Source organism: Odontesthes bonariensis, chromosome 4 (assembly GCF_027942865.1).
Source record: "Odontesthes bonariensis isolate fOdoBon6 chromosome 4, fOdoBon6.hap1, whole genome shotgun sequence".
In the NCBI taxonomy this organism is placed as follows: Eukaryota; Metazoa; Chordata; class Actinopteri; order Atheriniformes; family Atherinopsidae; genus Odontesthes; species Odontesthes bonariensis.
This window is the reverse complement of record NC_134509.1, coordinates 14,548,205-14,569,824: the sequence shown is the minus strand read 5'-3', so window position 1 is coordinate 14,569,824 and position 21,620 is coordinate 14,548,205. Positions and strand designations below refer to the sequence as shown.

At 41.2% G+C, this 21,620-nt stretch overlaps 1 protein-coding gene across 7 annotated transcripts in view; it reads left to right on the top strand.

Moving 5' to 3' along the window:
• The window catches only part of gab1 (GRB2-associated binding protein 1), a 52,462-nt gene that overhangs the window by 15,278 nt on the left and 15,564 nt on the right, over positions 1 to 21,620 (top strand). For 6 of the 7 annotated variants that reach the window (XM_075463129.1, XM_075463132.1, XM_075463128.1 and 3 more), the window contains exons 3-4: positions 19,605 to 19,733; positions 20,678 to 20,843. In XM_075463129.1, coding sequence (XP_075319244.1) covers positions 19,605 to 19,733; positions 20,678 to 20,843 — 295 coding nt within the window. Of the gene's footprint in view, positions 1 to 7,030; positions 7,103 to 19,604; positions 19,734 to 20,677; positions 20,844 to 21,620 lie in introns of those variants that run through there. The other variant, XM_075463130.1, reaches the window with a different exon arrangement.

Sequence of the window (21,620 nt, the reverse complement as noted above, 5' to 3'; positions counted from 1 at the left end):
GCCAACTTGTAGGGCCTTGTAGCATGTGCTGGCTTGGATTGCTGCACCAGTTTCTACACAGCACAACGTTAACTTGCGATCTGATTGTATAAAGGGTTATTAACATTTGTAATTATGTGGTGTAAGTCTGCGACATGATGAATGATAGAAAGGTGAATGTTTCCACAGGCTGTTTACCACGAGTCCTTATTTGTCTGCTTTAAGAAATATGTCATTATTTTTAGATAATTGTGCTCTCATGAGACACAAAGATATGTATGTCTTGATGTTTTTAGATTAATTTAGTTATTTTGGACTGATTTTTAATAAAAAATAAATAAAATTCTCTTCCTGGTCTTTCATTTAGGAACACGAATCAGAAACCAAACCAAACATTTCTTTAGGATAGAATCTGCCATGTGCTCTGTTTTACAATGTGCTGCCACAGAATAAGCAAGTATCAAATTTTTCAAAGCTCATAAGCTCTCCTCTGTGAGGTTTTTTGTACCATCTCAGAATTTTGTCGTTTTTAGTCATGTAATACTTTATACTTTAAAGCAAGACACGATTACGAGCTCAAATTGAGGCTGAAGTTGACAAATCTCTTTAGACTGAATTTATAACGTAGATGGTACTTCCTCTGTAATATCTACAGATATAACTGTGTGCCATCTAGTACTTGCATGCATGTTTATTATGCCTTATGGGCACAAGTTTTGGTGAGTATTGGGGCACCAGAGGTTTGTTACAAACTTTACACCAGTATTACACCACCACTGCTGAAGCCCACATGCTAAGACCTACTTGTACACCTGTGTGTCCGCCTGTGCAAGTCCATCGAGCAAAGCTACTGACAAGACAAACTGCCCTAATGCCCTCAGCTGCTCTGCTTGTCCCCACGTCTTTTTAAGCTACTTGCATCCTCTCCTCTTCTGTCACCTCCAGTATGCACACCCAGTGTAATGCCAAATTGCAAACAAAGAAGTGCCTCTGTTGGATTACGAAATTACCTTTCTGTGCAACAAACTATCAAACCACTAAGCAAATATAGCTGCAAGCAGCAATGTGGGGGTCCTAGCAGAATGGCCCAATAGGCAAGGTTTGGGCTGCTCAGGAAGGGGTCGTGAGTCCATGCACCAAGTTTGGCATCAATACATCAATGCATCATAGAGATACGGCCAAATGTCCCGTTTGCGTGTCGGCGTAGAGTTTGATTGGCTGCCGCGGTTAAACGGATTTGAAATAAAAAAATCCACATGTTAACTTATGTGCGGCTTGATCTGAAGATTCTATGTGCCAAGTCTCGTGGAGATTGGACAATCTTAGTGGCCTGAAATGCGTTTTGAAGGTTTTTGATTAAATTCAAAATGGCGGACAATCCAAGATGGCGCTGATGACGTCATGAGATGCGTTGACCTCGTCCTTATCCAGGGATTCTACTGGTACCTCATTTGTGAAATGTGGACCAAGGGGTCCAAAGATATGAGCAATAATGCATTTTTGCTACATATAGCGCCACCTATAGGCCGAACGTCACCAAACTTGTTGGGCCTCTTACCTTAGCAGTCATGAGTCTGTGTTATAAGTTTGACGTCATGATATCAAATGGTTGCCAAGATATGACCTCACTTCCGGTTTGGGGGCGTCAACCTCGAGTTTGATTGGCTTTTATGGAAAAATAGAAGCCTAATTAAAAATTCCCTTGGATAACTTTTGTGCGGCTTGGTCTTAAAAGTCTATGTGCCAAGTTTCGTGAAAATTTGACAATTTCTGTGACCTGAAATGCTTTTTTAAGCTTTTTGATAAAATTCAAAATGGCGGAAAATCTAGGTATACGCAAATTGACGTCATAGGGTGCGTTGGACTCGTTATGATCCAAGGATTCCAACGATGCCTCATTTGTGAAATTTGGACCAAGTAGTCCAAAGTTATTAGGCTGAATGCACTTTGAACTTTGGCGTGTTGGTGGCGCTAGAGAGTAGACTCTTGGGCCATGAAAATTCTTGAGTTTGTGATTGGCACTTGGCTAATTACGTGTGCCAAATTTCACAACTTTTTACCATAGCGTTAATGGGGCTGCCATAGACTTCAATTGCAGCGGAATCGGATCAATAATAATAATAATAGGAAAAGCTACTAACTCAATGGGTTCCTGCAGCTTCGCTGCTAGGACCCCCAATTATTACCCTGGTTGTGCTCTCCATTGACCACACATTCACCCATCCCTCCTGTAAGTCTGTTGTTTTTTCTCCTCACCTCGGCATCGGATCATTTTCAAAAGTTGAAATGGATCACTGAGAGCCTCTGACTGTGACTCCCCTGTGTCACCCAGAGGTGCGCAAAGGACAGCCAGTGTGAAATTTCCACACTGCATTTTGGTTAAAGGGGAACTGCAATATTTTCAACATTAAGCCTCTTTTATGAGTCGTCTGCAATGTTTTCGAACCCCCCTCACCGCTTTTTTGAATTTTACTGCTGTCTCCGGTATTTGCCTAATTTTGATTCTTCTCAACCTGCTTCAGAAGTCATGTGCATGTCCAAAAAGGTCCGTAAAAGCACCATAAACGTCCGTTTTCAAAATAATCAACTCACCGGAGTGGTTACTGGTGTGCACTGGTAATCCATATCAAATTTCATTGCGAAAAGTTGCTTCTGTCGTGTTTTCTTTGGCAGCACGTTCATGCTCGCACTATTTTCTTAGCCACCTCACAGCCGTGGATAAACTTCCGCTCAGCAGTTGAATCTGACTTGCTACACTCCACACCACTTGATGGCGGAGTAATATCAACAAACATCCAGTCTTCCATAGAACTCAATGGGATTTACAAAATGTCAAATAAAACACGACAGAAGCAACTTTTTGCAACAAAATTTGATATGGATTACCAGTGCACACCAGTAACCACTCCGGTGAGTTGATTATTTTGAAAACGGACGTTTATGGTGCTTTTACGGACCTTTTTGGACATGCACATGACTTGCCATTCTGAAGCAGGTTGAGAAGAATCAAAATTAGGCAAATACCGGAGACAGCAGTAAACATCAAAAAAGCGGTGAGGGGGGTTCTAAAACATTGCAGACGACTCATAAAAGAGGCTTAATGTTGAAAATACCGCAGTTCCCCTTTAAGTTTCAACGTCACCCAGCCTAGGTGACGTTTAGTTTGTTGTGTCCTTGGTGCGCTTCCTTTATGGAATAGCTAGACTTTCTGTTGTCTTCCGCAGAAGATGGCTGCCATCCAAACTTCCCAGCTGACATGAACATCTTACTTGCATCACGTAGACACTCTGAGCTCTGCTGAACGTCTTTTGCTGATAGACTCATTTGACCTAAAACAAGGTTTGCAGCTCACAAACTTGGCAAAAACATGACCTGATTATTATTTGAAACCACACCTTTAATGGTCTAATGGTCATGCCTCTACATATCCGATGCCAGCTCAAATGCATATCAACTTCGACTCCCCATTGTTCTGTCAAAGAGGCTTAAGACGCACCACAAAACACCTTTAAAACGAATAATCTTGCTTCATCTCCTCCTCTCAGTTGGTCATTTTTGGAGCTCAGGAGCCAATTCTCCGATCTATTCAGATATTCACTCTTTCTTTTTTTTAAGAAAGCCCAGTCACTATGATTTTGAGAGTGTCCACTTTGCTTAAACGGCTCTCTCTGTAACAGAGGTAGCCAGAGCTGAATTCTGTATCCCTGAGCATTCTTTCACTTCTTCATGGCAAAGGTGTCCACATACCATTGCCCACCCCCCACGGTTGCCCCATATCTCTATACTGGAACATTTCCTCTTTGCAGCATACATCACTTAGGGGTGCAGTTGTGCACATGCTTGGCTTCTGTGATCACTGCTAGGAAGATGACACCCAACTGTTGTTGCCATCACTGCTAAGGTCCGTGTTGGTGGAACCAGTTGCTACTTGCTATCAGAGCAGAGGCATCCTTCTCCACATTAGACGACGACTTGATTAGTCATTTCTTCCAAGCATACCTCCTCTCCTAACACTTTAAATGTGCCTAACACTTTATTTTGCAATTCTTGTCCTACTTATACTCTGGCCTTCTGATTTAAATTTAACACTTGATCCTTATGCCAAGGTTTCTTACTTTGCTGAATCTCGAATGTTGTTCCATACTTTACTTCACTTTACATATTGCTTTGGGTAAGTGTGTCTAAGTGAGCAAATGTAAATGATCACAGATGATCACACAGAGAATAGAAAAACCTCGGTGTTATTCTTTTGCAATGCATGAAAGTGGATGTGTATGTTTTGAGAAATTCTATATCTTGAGCATTGGTTTCTCTGGAAGAAGTGAGACTTCAGATTTTTCACAGTTGTGTTCCTGACCTGTGTGGGAAGATGGGTGCTTGCACACAAAAGAACAATGTGATGTTTCAGTTTAACAAAGATTTCTTCTTGTGTTCTCTTGGAGAGGAGAGAAATGAAGAGGTTGATGCAGAGATGGGAACAGAGCTGTGCTGTGGACGGGTTGGAAACTGACAAGTTCAGAACCACTTGAGAGTTAGAATTTCTGTTGTGGGTTTTTCTCGGGGTTCAAGCAAGACACGCAGACACACACGAACCAGTGTTGTGGTCTCTTCAATTCGTTTGCCTGGGTGGTCCTGTCCTCTGCTCTCACTCGTCTACTTTGCTGTCTTTGGCCTCAGAAGGGTCGCTGCTGTTCAGAGATGGATATATGTTTATGTTTCTGATGCAATTGTGTCAATTATTTATCTTTGAATAGTTACACGGAATTCATAAAAATAATGCCTAAAGACCTCCTAATGTTCAAAGAAATGAAATGGCTGGTTGAACTGATTGCAATTATCTATAGCTCGTTTTATAGCCGTTTATTTTTTTTAATTTATTTTTTTTTTTTTTAAAACCAGCATGCCACATACTTTACGTTCTCAGTTTTGGTGCTTCGTTGTTTGTCTTATGTGCACATAAATTAAACGGCATTTCCTCTTTCATAGTTGGTTGCAGGATGGCACATCGGTCTAAGATTGCTCTGATCAGAAGAGGCAGCAGGTGGTTTGCAGTTTACATTTGTGGTCAAATTGTTATTCACTTGGCTTGCTTTTTACCAAGTTATGGTCGTTCTCAGATCAGGTCAAGGGTTTCAGTGAGTTTTCACATTTCAGAGCAGTTGTGCACAAACACACTGGAACACAAATGATTATATGTTTCTCGAAGGGATGTGAAAGAGACCTGAAAATCATATGGACCTTTTTGTTTCTTTTTTTCTTGGCCTAGAAAACTTGTCTGGGGTAAAGACTTGGGGTATTTGGGGATTTTGTACAAACATTATTTGTTTTAGCAACCCTGACCTTTGGTAAGAAAAGGGGCTGCTTATGAATGCATTACTAGAAATCGACTAATTACTGCAATCTACAATCAACGTCACAAAAGGCCCTTTTATAATCTCCTTTTACGTCTTATGTTTCAGCCATCTCTACGCACAGTGAATAACTGTTATAGAGCACACTAAAAAATGATAAAAAAAAAGATTTTTGTAAAAGATAATCAAATTATGGGTAATTTGCTTAGCCCTTAATTTGATCTTTGTAAGACATGGTGATTATAGTGGTTAGGATTGAGAGTGTATTCACAAGTTTGGACTATACGGAGGCGTCATGCATGACTTTGCCTCCTTATGGCTCCCCGGCAGTGTGACTTTGTGAGGTTTGCTATTGCACCATTACATAAGTAAAACCATCTTAAACACGTGGATCATGTGGAGTTTATGAAAAGGTTATTTCATCACATCCAACCTTGTTCGAAAATCAAGGACTCAGGGATTCAGGGGTATGAAGCATTTCACTTTTCTCACTCGTTGCAGCCAAAGAGCATCACCTATTTATTTTTTTTTTTTTTTTTTCCCTGCCGCTAAAAATATTTCCCTTTTGTCATTTTAACACAAGAAAGAAAACCGTTGATATTCCCTCAGAATGAGAGGTCTGTCCTGCCCTCTCAGACTGCTGGAACACTTTGTGACCTCAAGCTAATGCACCTCCAGTAAAGGTAGAGAAGGGAATTTTTGTCTTTATTAATTACGAAGACACCGGCACCCCTTGTTGTCTCTCTGACCTCTAATCGCTGACTTGGTATGTTTGCAGCACTGAAGGAAGTGTTTTGCGTCAGTGCTCTGTGAAGGAAGAGCTCTTTTGAAGGGGCTGAGCACAGGAAGCTGTCCATGCCGTGGCATTTCTGACCTCTTTTTATTGACAGTGCGGATGGGAAGCACAATCTTAAAGTCTCCACAGGGAGCAGAGGAAGTCTTAGATCCAGGGAAGAGGACCAAGCCTTCAGATTTGACGGAAGAGAAATACAAGGGAGTGATTTGCTCTTGATTTGAGCAAGCGCAGACATTCGATTAGTTATGGCAATGAAGAAATGGATGTTTTACTGCTGAAACCTGGGGACAGGATTATGTATACGCAACCTATTCCATCAGGAAAAGCAACATGAGTGGTCAGACGAGGCTTTTTTTTAAAGCCCTCATAAAATGCTTCCTTCTTTCATGTGATGTATATCCAGCCCATACAGGATATTGGTTAGGACATAATACAGAGAGAGATGCTTCTGAATCAATTTATTTTATGAGGAGAAACGCTGATGGACAGCGTGGGTAAACTTTTAAGACGCATCTGTAAAAGCTCTCTCAGGCTGCGTCACCACATCTGTATATTGAGAGTGAATCTACAAAATCTAATTGGATGGATTAGATAAATAGTTGTGGTAAATTCCTCCAATTAAACTTGCGCAGTAGCAAAGACGTTCTGTTCATTAAATGATGCCTCTGCTATCGGTGGAATAAACTGAGAAACACTTAACTGCATTTTTTTTTTTTTTTACACTTTGTAGCCTTTCTAGTCCCACCCCGACTGATTTACCAGTGGCAGCTCTCAGAGGGTCTGGGGCAACCTGATTACATTGAACAGGAAGTCAGAGGAGGGAGAGGTCACAAACTGCAGACCCCACAACACATTGCAGCACTTGATAAAGTCAGAAGATGCAAACAACAACAAAAACATCAAACTTTTCCTCTGACTGTCAGTTACAGACACACTACAAGATACAGTATGACAGCAGCTCCTACGGATGTGCATGGTAGGCTTATTGATATTCAGTTCTGCTCTGTTTATTTCATGGATAATATATTGACATTCGTAGGAATATTGATTGTCTTGCCTTCTTTTTTTTTTTTCTTTTATGTTAAAACTTGATGAGATGATGCATTCTCAGTCTTGGTGAGAGTTGGGCTTAAATGTTTGCTCTGCCAGGTTTGTGGAAAACGTAGGAAAACCCAAAAATGATGTGTATTTTTTTCCCTTCACATATCAGTGCTGCAGCAAAGTTAGCTCATCGCAGCTGATTTGTAACCTGTAACATCAGTGTATATAACAGTATGGTATCAACTCTGCAGTCGACTTATAAAACATCTTTCTGAGACAACTTGGACACAAGTGAATTCAATCGTTATACACAAAGTCTTTTTTAATTAGAATAATGACATGCAGTCAGAGACATTTCAAAGCATTAAGGAGACTTTTGTCAGACCAGCCTTTAGAAGGATTTCCATTTCCAGTGCGACAGGCGCAGGACGGGTTTAAAAACTAACTTTTCTGGAAAACCATGTACGTCTCTCTTATATCTCCTGTGTTATCTCACGCTAACTCTGTGGATGGATATCTACAATGTTCTGCTACCAACCGAAGGAGTCCTAATTAAATGCTCTTTCATTTGGTTCTTTTGCACTGTCACATTTTTCGAAAACACGCTTCAGATTTTGTTATCAAAGATTATTAGAGGATGAAAGCAATGTGAAAATGTCTCGTTTGGTGCTTTGTTAGAGGGGTCAAAGAGCCTGTGCTCATGATCAACATTAATGGCAAAATATGTTTTTAGATCCATTAGCGCTTCAGCCATGAAAGAAAACAGAATATTCTTTGTACTCCTCATCAAAACTTTTTTAAAACTCCCTGCATCTCTCTGCTACCCACTCCTTTTTGCACACCAGGTGAAATCTCTGAATTTAGCATTCAGGAACGTTAACTTGTGACTAAGTTTGAGTTACACAAAGCAGTCTTAGCAATTGGAAAAGCCGTTCTTTCCATGTCTGAAAAAGACCACTTTGCATGTCAGGATTCTTTTTTCATCATACCTCTTTATTCTGTCCTTCTTTGTAATATTGGGGTTGCTGATGAAAAAATCCATTCATTCATTGAGCTTGTTTACTGCATCAGTGTAGGAATAGCCTTTGATAACCTAGATAAGGTTTTCTCCTTCCTCTGAGTGGTGATGGGTGTTTACAGCCCATCTATGTGCTTGAATAGCTGTTCTGTTGTAGGTAAACTTGTTAAAACCCTGTACGAAGGTGGTCTTATTATATCATTATACTGATTGTGAATAGACATTGTGCTTTGTATCTGTTGTGGCAGCTGTTTACAACCAGTTGTGACTTGGGTTTATCTTAAGAAAACGGCATCTCCCAAGACTGTGTGATCTCAACAGAACAATCTAGAGAGTTTACCTTGAGGTCACAGAGACTTGTGGTTGCATTGGCTGACTTGTAACCACTGCCCACCGATAGTAGACCTCAGGCACGCACATTTCACGAAAAGTCCCCTCTCCCACCAGCAGGCGGCGGGCTGATGACGTTGGTGGAACGGCCTCCCTTAGCCAAAGGCCATGGACTCTTACTTGTACGTTAAATGCCCTCTGTGGCGCTCGGGGATGTAAAAATAGCTTTTTAGCAAGAATCCCAGTCATGTCCTTCTAACAAAGACTGATTTATACAAGTTGCGGCACTAAGCATAGAGGAGCTTTTGTTCCTCCCCTCCTTCTCGTTGTGCAGACCTCGTCACCACGGCCATGAGTGCTAAAATCTCTGACGCTCTTGACACTCCTCTTAGAACAGCCTTTGTTCAGCACAGTCTTTAGGGATCTGATGGTCAGGCCAAGGGAGCCAAAGTACCCCCACAGACTGCGTATGTGTGTACCACATTTTAGTCAAATTGCAATGTCACAGAAATATTTGGTCGAGTTTTTTTGGACCTCTACGTCAGCAGATGGAATCATTTAATATTGGGATACTTACCCAAATAGCTAAAAATGGAATTTCTTTCAGGATTTCCGTGCTTTCAGCATCCTTGTACGTCAGAAACGCAACTCGTGACATGAATTTAAATTTCTAGCAATGACAGCACAAATGGGAAGAAGAGTGTTACGGTTGTGGTGCTGCTGTGGAGTAACCTTTCTTTTAGTCCTTCTTGATCACGAGGCATTTCTTCATGCTTTTGTACATATTGACACTGAGAGAACTGCTTGTTCAGATGGGGGACATTTTCAGGTGCACGCCAGACTTGGTTTGATATTGTGGCGTGGTTATACTGAAGCAAATTAAATAGATAATTAAAGATAAAAATGTCAAATGTCCGTTATAGCACCAACTAATGTTTTGCGTGCATATTTTTCTCTTCTATATTTCATATTTTTCTACATGAACACCGTAAGATTGCAAGATTATCTCGTCACACATTTACATTCATCTCACCTGTATCTCCATGTCCTTGTCGTGAGTTTGCTCCCGAGAGCACAAGGATCAATACTGAAACCCTGTTGTATTTTTAATTTCCTGCTGGGTAGAGCTGCACGGTGTGTCTGTGTAGGACTGATCAAGGAAGGTTTTTCTTTTCATGTTACATAAACAGACCGCAAAGGATGGATTCTTAAAAAAAATTTTTTTTATATTTATTTATATATTTTTTTGGTGCGACCATAAAATTGTCTGATGATTTCCGGTAGATAAAATATAAGCTCGTCTTATCCGTTCTGTCATCACCAAAATCTTGACCCTTTCTACCTCAACTTTCAGCCCATGCATATTGTGTTCTGTCTCTCGTTCGCTCGAGCCCTTGCAGGGTGTTTTTCTGAAGGAACAAACAGAGAAGCTGTCGTAGTCGGGATGAGTCAGTGCAGCTGGGGTGCAGGTCATTTACCCACAGCCCACTCAGATGGGACAGATGGCTCAGCCAGTCGCATGCTGATACATGTTAACTATGTGTCCGGATCGAAGCTAATGCAAACGTTCAGTCGTTGAAGAGGCTGGGGTTATCAGTTTGCCACCAACCTACTGAAAGGTCAATATGGTCCAAAACGGTGTAAAGATCAACATGTCAATTGAGGTGTACATTCAAAAAGGTATTATAATGTCTGGCCTCCTTGTAAAATCTAAAGGTGTTGTAAATGTTGTCACTCGGTTCGTTAAAAGTATCTCTGTATAATTAGAACTAGCGCAGAAAATGGTCTCATCTGTTCACACCCAACAGAGCAAAGCTGTCCAACCTGTGTACAGCTCTCTAATGGCTCGTGAGGCTGGCTGCTTGGAATGAGTGATAATACTTTGCATCAGACTGCATATCTTTGTTTGCCCCCGTGATTTAACATGTTGTTGTTTGTGCAAGAGAACACAAATGAATACTTGAGCATTTCTCAAAGTATTCTTCCGATTTAGAAACAAAATGAATACTTTTGATAACGGGAAGGTTGACTCTTGGTTCACTATACATGTCCTCTTTTGTCTGTCAGAGCGAGCAGGAGACGCCGTTGCAGCTCAAACACTGTAGTGAAGCCCCGTGCTGGAACGTTTGAACTTCTTTTATTGATATATATTTTTTTTCCATTTATTTTTTTTATACTAACAAAATTTGTCTGACTTCCCCGATGGGGGTAGTTTGACAGAGTAAGAGCCACCATTAATGTGCATATCTGGTGTTAATGTAACCGCAGCAGTTCAGATTGAAGCCATATAGGAGGTGATATGTAACTCATTGCTATGCACCAGGATGCTAAATGAGACATGACGGTTACATGTTCAGTTGCAGTTGGATTAATTGAAAATCATTCAAGTCGTAAAGGCGCTTTAGACTATATTACTTTTAGATATTTAGGCTGTTTCATTTACACACACACCTTTTCCTCCTGGTGGTATTACAAGTTTCAACTTTGTAACACCTGATCTGTTTAACTAAATGTGATGAGCTGCTTGGCCTTTGTTTTGCCCACAACCTTTTTTGTAGAATTGAAAGTATGTCTTGGCAAGCAGTGTAAGACACAGGTGTTCCAATTAAACAATAACCACGTGCAACAGCCATTAGAGCCATTTAGGAATCTGCATTTGGGGTAACATTATTTTCGTGCAAGTCGTGTGTCCACATGAAACCGATCTGTTAAGTCGTATTTTACATAGGGTTCAATGCATTTCCTTTTATGCAGCAAATGTGTAACGATAAAGCCTTTCTGTCTTTCGATGAGTGATCTGAGAGGACAACCCACACCAAAGAGTGTCCAAATGTTGTGCCTGGCACACGTCAAGCTGTAGAAACAAAAATGACTGAAACCATGTTTAGTTTAATGTCTAACCGAGGAGATGGGGAGAGAGAGAGAGAGAGCGCTCCTTTTTGGGTCCTAATGAGACAGTCATATCTGATCTCCAACTCCAACAGAAATATGGCAACACAAAGGCCCATCTCACTATCATTTAGCATCGAGACATTGAGGATAAGTTTAAGTATGTGGCTTAATAGCCTGCGACTCTACATTGGCATTAGTGCACTTACAGGCCTTTTATGCTGCATTAAGCTGTCTAAACCACTAAAACACCATTAGCCATTTGGAGATGGTAGAGCTTGAGTGGAGTTGGATGGTTTGCTAGTTCAAATTTTAGTAGCCAAAGACCGATTTGGCATCATAGTTTCTCTTTTTAAATTTAAAAAAAATATATATATTTGTTTAAATTTTCTACACACTGGCAAACTGAAACATGACCCACTTCCACTGCATTTATTCAAATCTTTGTGTCAAGTACACTTAGTCTCAGTTGGCTATTTACTTATTCTTCCTCTTTTGGACTTTGGCACATCTTACTAACTAACGGTATCTCACTCTGCTTGGGAATGCTGTGGCTTATTTTCTACTCTCTAACTGGCAAATAATTCGACACCAGATGCACAAGCAGAGGCTAAGGAGCTGCAGCAGGTGATTAATGTAGCTTTTTAGGCCAGTTAGTGTCTAAACAAAGTAATTCGTCATGTACAATTTACTTTTTTTTTGTCTTGGCAGAGAATCGGAAGAGAAGAATGTTAACACAATAATTCACCAAGAGATGAGGCTTTCATCTTATTTTTTTTGGGGGGGGGGGTTAGGTGCTGTGATGACCTTTTCAAATTATTAATCGCAGGCAGACTGCCTTTCTACTTAGTTAAATTGCTGTTTGACATGACATATGTAGACCTGTCACTTTCTCAGTGAGTAGAGCCGGTAGCCACCTGAGTCACTGTAGCGTGTTGATTCCTCTCTTACTCATACACTTAACATTTTCCAGACAGTCTTTTTAAGCTAATCAGACATGGAATTGATCACTGTTGTCAGTTTGACATATTTCCCTGTGCTTTATTACTTCGGCAAAGACATCAGAGATGCACTGTATTGCCAAAAGTATTCGCTGATCTGCCTTTACACACATATGAACTTAAATCAAATCAAATCAAATTTATTTATATAGCACATTTCATGTACAAACAGTTCAAAGTGCTTTACATAAAATAAAAGCATTGCAGCAGGGAGTGCAAGAAGCATTAAAAATACATAAAAGAATATAAAGAGAAACAAATAAAATCATTTAAATGAATTTAAAAACAGGCAACAGTCTAGATAAGTTAAAAGATATTTCATGCATAGACACATGAGAAAAGAAATGTCTTTAACCTGGATTTAAAAATGTCTACATTTGGTGAAAGTTTAATCTCCACTGGCAGTTTGTTCCACTTGTTGGCAGCATAACAGCTAAATGCTGCTTCTCCATGTTTAGTCTGGACTCTGGACTGGACCAGCTGACCTGAGTCCTTGGATCTAAGAGCTCTGCTGGGTTTATATTCTCTGAACAGATCACAGATGTATTTTGGGCCTAAACCGTTCTGGGATTTGTAAACCATCAGCAGGCTTTTAAAATCTATTCTGTGACTGACTGGAAGCCAGTGTAAAGATTTTAAAACTGGTGTGATGTGTTCAGATCTCTTAGTCCGGGTTAAAACTCTAGCAGCAGCGTTCTGGATGAGCTGCAGATGTTTAATGCTCTTTCTGGGAAGTCCAGTTAAAAGAGCATTACAGTAATCGAGTCTACTGGAGATGAATGCATGGATGAGTTTCTCCTGGTCTTTTTGGGAGAGGAAACCTTTAATTCTGTTGATGTTTCTGAGATGGTAAAAAGCTGCCTTGGTGACAGCTTTGATGTGGCTGCTGAAAGTCAGATCTGAGTCTATCAACACTCCGAGGTTACGAACTTGGTCAGTGATTGTAAGGTCTCAAGATATTTACCAACGCTGACCCTCTTCTCTTTGCTACCAAACAGAATGATCTCAGTTTTGTCTTCATTTAATTGTAGAAATTTCTCTCTCATCCAGGAGTTTACTTCCTCCAGACACTGACACAGTACGTCTGCTGGGCTGCAGTCGTCCGGTGACAGAGACACATAAAGTTGTGTATCGTCTGCATAACTGTGATAATTGATGTTAAAATTCTGCAATATCTGACACAAAGGGAGCATATACAAGTTAAACAGAAGAGGTCCAAGAATTGACCCCTGGGGGACTCCACAAGTCATGGCCACTCGCTCAGATTCATAGCTGCCAATTGTAACAAAATAACTCCGGCCTTCGAAGTAGGACCTGAACCAGTTAAGGACCGCTCCAGAAAGTCCAACCCAGTTTTCCAGCCTGTGCAACAGGATCCTGTGATCTACAGTATCAAACGCAGCGCTGAGGTCCAACAGAACCAGGACTGAAACATTACCAGAATCAGTATTCAACCTGATGTCGTTTAACACTTTGACCAGAGCTGTTTCAGTGCTGTGATAAATGACATCCCATTCTTAATCCATAGGGTTTAGTATGACGTCGGCCCACCCTTTGCAGCTATAACATCTTCAACTCTTCTGGGCAAGCTTTCCACAAGTTTTAGGAATGTGCTTGTGGGATATGCTTGACCCTTCTTCCAGAAGCGCATTTGTGAGGTCTAACACTGATGTTGGACGAAAAGGCCTGGCTCGCAGTCTCCGCTCTAATTCATCCCAAAGGTGTTCTATCGGGTTGAGGTCAGGACTCTGTGCAGGCCAGTCAAGTTTTTCCACACCAAACTGGCTCCTCCATGTCTTTATGGACCTTGCTTTGTGCACTGGTGCGCTGTCATGTTGGAACAGGAGGGGGCCGTCCCCAAACTGCTTCCACAAAGTTGGGGGCATGAAATTGTCCAAAATCTATTGGTGTGCTGAATCATTCAGAATTCCTTTCACTGGAACTAAGGGGCCATGCCCAGCTCCCTAAAAACAACCCCACACCATAATCCCCCCTCCACCAAACTTTACACTTGGCACAATGCAGTCAGACAAGTTTTCCTGGCAACCGCCAAACCCAGACTTATGTGGCCTACTACTTCATGGCTGAGTTGTTGTCATTCCCAATTGCTTCCACTTTGTTATAATACCACTGACAGTTGACTGTGGAATATTTAGCGGCAAGGAAATTTCACGATTCTACAAACGTTTGTAGAAGCAGTCTGCATGCCTAGGTGCTACACCTGTTGGTTCTGCAACCTCGGTCTGGAATTTCTCGGGACGCACAGGAGTTTCCCCTCGCGAGAATTTCGGTCGGTGGGCGGTGACGAGAACTTCGGCGGCGCCTGCGGAAGTGTTTATCTTTCAAAAAACAAAAAAGTGCATGCAAGATATGGATCTGGAGTTGCTCGACATTGAAGAAGAACAGCTTCTTTTATTGGAGTTGGCGAAAATGCAAAGGAGGAAGCCACACAGACAACCGGAAAGGCACACCGAGGACCAATCACAGCCGCTTTTGTCTGCGCACTTCCGTTGGTGGTCTGCGTGCGTCTGTCGCGTAGTCAGGATTTTTCTGAGGTGCACGACAACGCGCGCAGAGCCTCTGCGTGGGGGAGTGGTCAAGATTTTGACGCTCGCAGAGGCTCTGCGTCCGAGCGTCAGAGGCTTTGCGTCTGAAGCATAAATCAGCCTTTATGAAACCAACTCTGTAGTTTCCTCTGTCTATATGTGATGTGATGAAATGACATGCACTGTCTCAGTTGTTCATACATCTAAATCTTCATTGTCACATAGGCTGTATGTGCACAAGTCATTTTGCTACGTTTGCATCTTAAATGTGTCAAGTCCAGCTTCTTCTTCCCAAGAAATTGTTGGGAAATGTTAGCCTTCTGTATTTTTTTAATTTTTTTACAAAGATATTTGATACTTTTGTTTGTATTTTACGAACATGAAGATTTAATTGCTCAAATTGATTTCAGCCAGTGTTAAAACAGAACTTAAGCTGAGAAGTTAATGTGAGATGACTTTAAATTAAATGTGCAGCGGCTCACTTAGAACTTACAACTTGCTTAAGTGAGCAAGAGCAGGAGAAGTTTGGGGCCAGAGTACCTAAAACATTAGGGTGATAACACATGAAACTTAAACAGAAAACAATAGCATATTATTGGAATTGAATGCAGTCCAGTACAACAACATGTCTTATACTTTCTTTCTTATACATCTTTGAATTATACTTGCATCTCTGCTCCACCTTTGACTTTGTCATGCTCCAGTGATCTTGGGTCAGGAGGCCTCTGACAGCAGCATGACTACACTCAGTTGGCATCTCCTCTCAAGTACACCCCCTCCTTCTTCCTCTGTCATCATCTTAGTGAGCCGCTCAATGCCCTCTCTGTCTGCCCCCTTTTAGCTTTAGGACCTGGGTGGGCAAATAGAAGAGGGTGACTTCCTGTGTCTCATCCTATCAGAAGACACGCTTACTGAAAAGGGGGGTGGGGGATAAAGAGGGGTTGGCAGGCACAGCTGCTATACCAGGGGAGCCCTCCCCATCCTGGACCAGTATCGTCCCATGCTGTCCCATTCCCCGTCCTGGGGTGGTGAACACCAGACTCCCTACAAGCTGAAGCAGCTTCCATGAATTGAACAGTTCAGCATTTGATAATGTATTAAAGAAGGCTGGATTGGACATGGATTTGTCCCGCAGTCTTTAAGCACAGTGATCTGGCTTAGACCAATCTGGATTTAGTAACTGATTCTACTCAACACTGGCTACAATGGAATTTACTAAACAAAAAGCAGGACGAGAGACCTCGTCACATTCTCACTGAGCATTACCAGGAGGTATGTAACCACGTGCAACTGCTCAGTATGTGTGTCTGTGTTATTCAGTCTTTGAGTGCAGGATACTGAACAATGCTGGTGCAGTCAGTGGGTTTTCCAGCTTTCTTTTTTGCAGTTGAAGCACATAAGTGTAGAATATTTGTGTTTTAAATAAAATGTCATTCTTACTTTGGAGAAGTTTTTTTTTTTTTTTTTTTTTTTTTTTTTTTCTTTTCTTTTGTACCAACAAAAACAGCTCTGGTGAAAGGTGGTGCAGTTCAGTCTTGCAGGCCATTCATTCTCAGTTGTGCAGGGTCTTGTTTGGCCACGTGAACAACTAACCTGTTTTTATTTTATCATTAGATAGGAGCTTTGCACATGTCATGAACACGAGTACAGATTTTGTGCAAAGAAAAACACTCCTTTGGTAGATTGTTTTCCTGGTTTATAGTGAAAAGGTAGATTTTTAAATGCAGACACTTGGACACATTGTGAAAAACCTGTATGGTGCCTGTTCTCCCACTTGTTTAGTCTGAGTGCTCTTGTGCAGGAGTGTTGTTTGTGTTTCTAATACAGTTTGGTTGGGGGTGGGGGGAGAAATCTGATGACTGACCACTGACGGAGTTTAAAAAGGTTATTGGCTGCACTGCATGCAAATATTTCCTCCTGCTTCTTGACTTTGTGTAATTTCAGTTTCTTTAATGGTGACATTTCTGCATATAAACACAGTTGATGCTTGTATCCACATCAGTGACACACCCCTGTACCATTAGCAGTGCGAGAGGCTGCTGTGTTATTCTTTGTACTACCCCAGGTTGCTGTTTTCTTTTGTCATTATATAAGTCTTTATTTCCATTCTAATTTGGTGTTGAATTGATGGCACAATCAGTTGTAAAAAAAAAAAAAACCCTGTCCAAGTGTTTATAATTGTGCACGAGGAAAACTGTGTGAAGTCCCACAGATGGAGGAGAGATGCTTCAGCTACCACACAGCTTGTCATCCTAGAGCCACGACAGCCTGTAACCATGCTTATGTGGCAGTGAAAAAAACAGTGGGTGCAGATTCTCTTCAGGTTCCAGCTCTTGGAATTGAAATCCACTTGTTTTTAGCTGTGACCGACCCCTGACAAAGTATTTACACATAGACTTAGAATGTGGAATTTAAAGCAGTGACTCTAAGCTGCATCATCCAAAGGTGATGACACCGTGGCCGAACATCTGTCCATGAAGGTTTCTAATGTTATTATCTTTCTTATTTCTTTGGTATACAGTCTTTGCCCCCACTATGTTTTGAATGCATTTGTCAGATGGTTAATTCTATGAGTCGTTTGCTTTTTGCTGGTTGTGTTGAACATGATCCTTGCTGTGGTTTTAGATTAATAACAAGATTACATGGTGAATGCTTTTCTGATGAAGCAAGGGTGTTTTTTCATAAAGAATTTTCTCCATACTATGAAGCCCTTCTTTTTTTTCTCTTTTTTTTTTGTGATTTTGACATCATTAATATCAAATTCTGTTTTCAATAATCCTGTAGATGATGGTATTTGTGATTGATTAGTCAATCAAAAGTAAGACACCTGTGGTTGAAATTTAACTTGATTTTATTTCATTTGAGCCTTGGAGAAGGTTTTTGAGTTTGAGACATCTTCCACTTTCAAAATGAACTGTGCTCAATGAATGCAAAGCAGTTTTGTAGAGCAGGTCTTACTTGGCCCTGTCTTGAGCATGTCTGACTTTCCCAGTTGTCAACACTCACCGAGCCTGGCTTCGCTGTAACCCAAGCTCTCGGTCCTTCTGTTCCCCACAGGGTAACATGACCCAAGATTGCTTTGTCATATGCAGGAGAGAGAGAGAGAGAGAGAGAGAGAGAGAGAGAGAGAGAGAGAGAGAGAGAGGTTTCCTCTCCACACCCACTGTCTTTGTACAACCAACACAACACTGACCATCAGTGTTGTTTTTGCACATGACTTTAGCTTTTACAGTTAAAGTTAATATCAAAGTGGGCCTGCCTCAAAGGATGCAGGTGTGATAAGTTTAGAATTGAATTTGGTCTGTGTGGGGGTGTTGGTAATTACACAATAAAGGGCCTTTAAAGCTAGAGTGCAAAATGTGCTGCGTGTCAGCGTGCGGTGTGAATGTGTTGGTGTGCTCAGATTTTAAAAATCCCAGGGCTGTGTTGCTCTACTTGTGTCTTCCTCCTGTTTGTAGAGAGGAAAGGTCTGATGCTCATCGTGGTGTCTCAGTGTTGGGCTTGGCTGGCTAACAAAGGACACCCTGTGTAAGGAAAAACAACAGAAACATGACAAAAACAATGCCACAGTATTGTTGATAGGGTCAAAATCTATCGCCAAGACAACAACAGAGGTTCGGTTGCATTCCTCGCACTCTTTGGTACGTTTCCTGGTCTGTCTGATCTCAGCGTTGGTCCTTAGGCCTCTGGGTCTTGCCTATGATTGCGACAGCACTCAAATTTTTTTTGTGCATTTAGTTTAACTTCTCATTTCGGTGCCTGTGTGTCACAATTCAGTTGATGAATCTCGAACAGAATTTCCGATGATAACTCGCCGATACCTAATTGTGAATGTTAAAAGGAAGTGAAAGATTTTTGGATAAATCCCCCTATCTTATGACGGACTTCTCTCTTACTTCCCAAACAAGTCTTGCTTGCTTGAAATGATTTCAAGCATGAAATCAAAACATTCAGTCACACTACCGTGACTCGACAACATGAAGGTCTGCGATCTTCAACCAGGAGACTTGACTCTTAAAAAGGTTTCTCTTTTGAGAGAAAGCTCATTTTATGACAAAATTGCATGATAACAATACAAGCGTGGTTAAATGCTAATGAGTGGAAATGATCTATGATTGGCAGTAAAGTGGCACAGGGAGCCTTTGATTGCTCATTGTGCATCTATTCGTCTGGTCAATCATTTTCGTGTAGATCTTGTATGTAAAGATATGAATCTATTCTAATTACATCTTTTTTTCCTACTGTCTGGTGTGTCTGAACTTTCAACTTTTGGGAGGTACGTAGTCGGGGCCATTTTTTTCCTGACGGCAAACAAATTGCATTTGAAAGAAAAGACGAACTGCCTGTTTCTCTTTATAGACTTTGTTATTCACTTTAGTCGGGGTGTGAGACCAAACTATGTGGCTTTTGTTCTGGATATCCCGGACACATACTTCTGGTTGCGGGCCTCTTCCCTCTGGCTTTCACCATTCTTCAGTGAGGGCAGTGCAGCTGGTGAAAAATGCACACAGAGGCACAAGCTAAGCTAGGACGCATCGGCCAAACTGACAAAAATAAAGCATTTTGGTCAGCCTTGTGGTCATCTTGGAATGGAGCAGTCATTGTGTGAACGTGCATATAACCTTTGGCCTCATTTCTGTGCTCACCCTGCAGGCATGGAAGAAGCGGTGGTTTGTTCTTCGCAGTGGCCGTCTGACAGGCGACCCAGACGTGTTGGAGTACTACAAGAATGACCATACCAAAAAGCCCATTCGTGTGATTGATCTCAACTTGTGTGAGCAGGTAAGGCTCCTTGTTACTTTCAGCCTGCAAACTGAAGAACAAGTGTGCTGAGTAAATGATCAAATCTCGACAAACTTGAAATTTGAATGATAGATGTTTAACAGTCGTTAGTTTGGAAGTTTGTTTACTTGTAAGTCAGAATGAAATGGGGCCACTCGCGTCCTTACAACATTCAAGTATAAAGGTGGACAAAAATGCAAAAAAAGTAAACATTCAGAATAAAGAAGGGAAAATATCAAATGACACGAGCAGCGAAATAACGGGGCTCCTCCAGTGATAATAAATTGTATATCACTGAAGATTTCAGGTAAAATTCTCCCAGTCGTGATCTTAAATAACAAAACAATTTCCAAAATGTGTATCATTAGGGAAGCACATGCACATCGGCCTATTATCAATATCGGACGATATTCAGCTTATTGATCCCAACAAGCTTGTTGCCTTATTGGGCTGATATTTCTTTTTACATTCAGTTATGCCGGCCAAAAGAAAAACTTTTTTTTTTTTTTGTACCATATGATTATTGACATGGCAATAGTACAGCAGAGCCAAAAAAAAAACAAACAAAAAAAAATTTCATGAAGCAAATGATCTTTTATTGTGAAAGGCATCCATTTGACAGAATTTGTGCTCATACAAAGATGGTTAAAGAGCTGAGACGCATTAAAACACTTCAGTTAGTTTTAGACGTTGTAATTAATTTCATTGGTTCCCCGCCATTAAAGGAAAATCTGTATTGGCCTAATTATTATCTTTACCAGCAGTAAGCGTAATGGTCTAGAATTTTTCCAATCACAATTATTATTTCATCAACTAAATTTCAGCTAATCACAACAGCTCTACCACCCTTTCATTGCTGTAACCACCTTTTAACCAATGCCATATCGTCTATTTTCCTTGACCGATGCAGCGTTAAGATAAACACTGTTGATTTCTCCCCTGAGGTGGACGCTGGGCTGACGTTCAGCAAGAAAGACTTGGAGAACAGCTTCATATTTGACATCAAGACCATCGACCGCGTGTTCTACCTGGTGGCTGACACCGAAGAAGAGATGAATAAGTGGGTTCGCCACATCTGTGACATCTGTGGCTTCAACCCCGCTGATGATGGTAATTCTCACAGTTGAATGGCTAGCAACACATTAATGCCTTGATGGCACGTTTATATAAAACTTGTATTCTTGCCCTCTTCCAGCAGGTGATGACAGTTGTGTGAAACTTGTCAGCTAATATGGCCCGCTGATGCGCCAGTTTAATTATTCTACATTTAGCTGCTACTACTGCTACTTAATGAGCAGATGTTGGGACAAATTTACTTTTTTTCCCTCTACAATCGTCAGTGCATAGCCAGGATTGTGAGACTGAAGCACATCTATTGTCATAACTGAACAACACACATAAGCCTATTAGATCCTAACTCTGAAGGAGTTGGATGAATCAGCTGAATGTGCCAGGTCTCTATTCAGCATAGTTCTCAGCCAAGGTCTAATGATCCATGTGTTGACCCATGTGTTGCATTGAGGCTCATGTTACCCTTGCTCCCGGAGCTGGATAATCAAAGCATTGTGCTTCTGTAGGTCTTGCTGTCCTTCTTTTGGTTTTGGTCTCTTATCTGGTTTTCATTCGCTTTGCTCCGCATACTTTTTGTTTCCCTCCGTGTCTCTTTGTCTTTGAGCCTAATGACAACTTATGGTATTTGAACTCTCCTCTCAGGTGTCTCCAGTTTCTCCTCACCGTTGAGGTTATGCACTGGTTAAATGTTTGCCATAACAAACCACTAAATTTCCTTTTCTGAGAAAGTCCTTTTCAAACTTGGCAAGTGAGTCACTGATTATGCTTCCACAAGGTCGTCCTTGCAAATATGCCTCTCGTTCTTTCATATAGCGA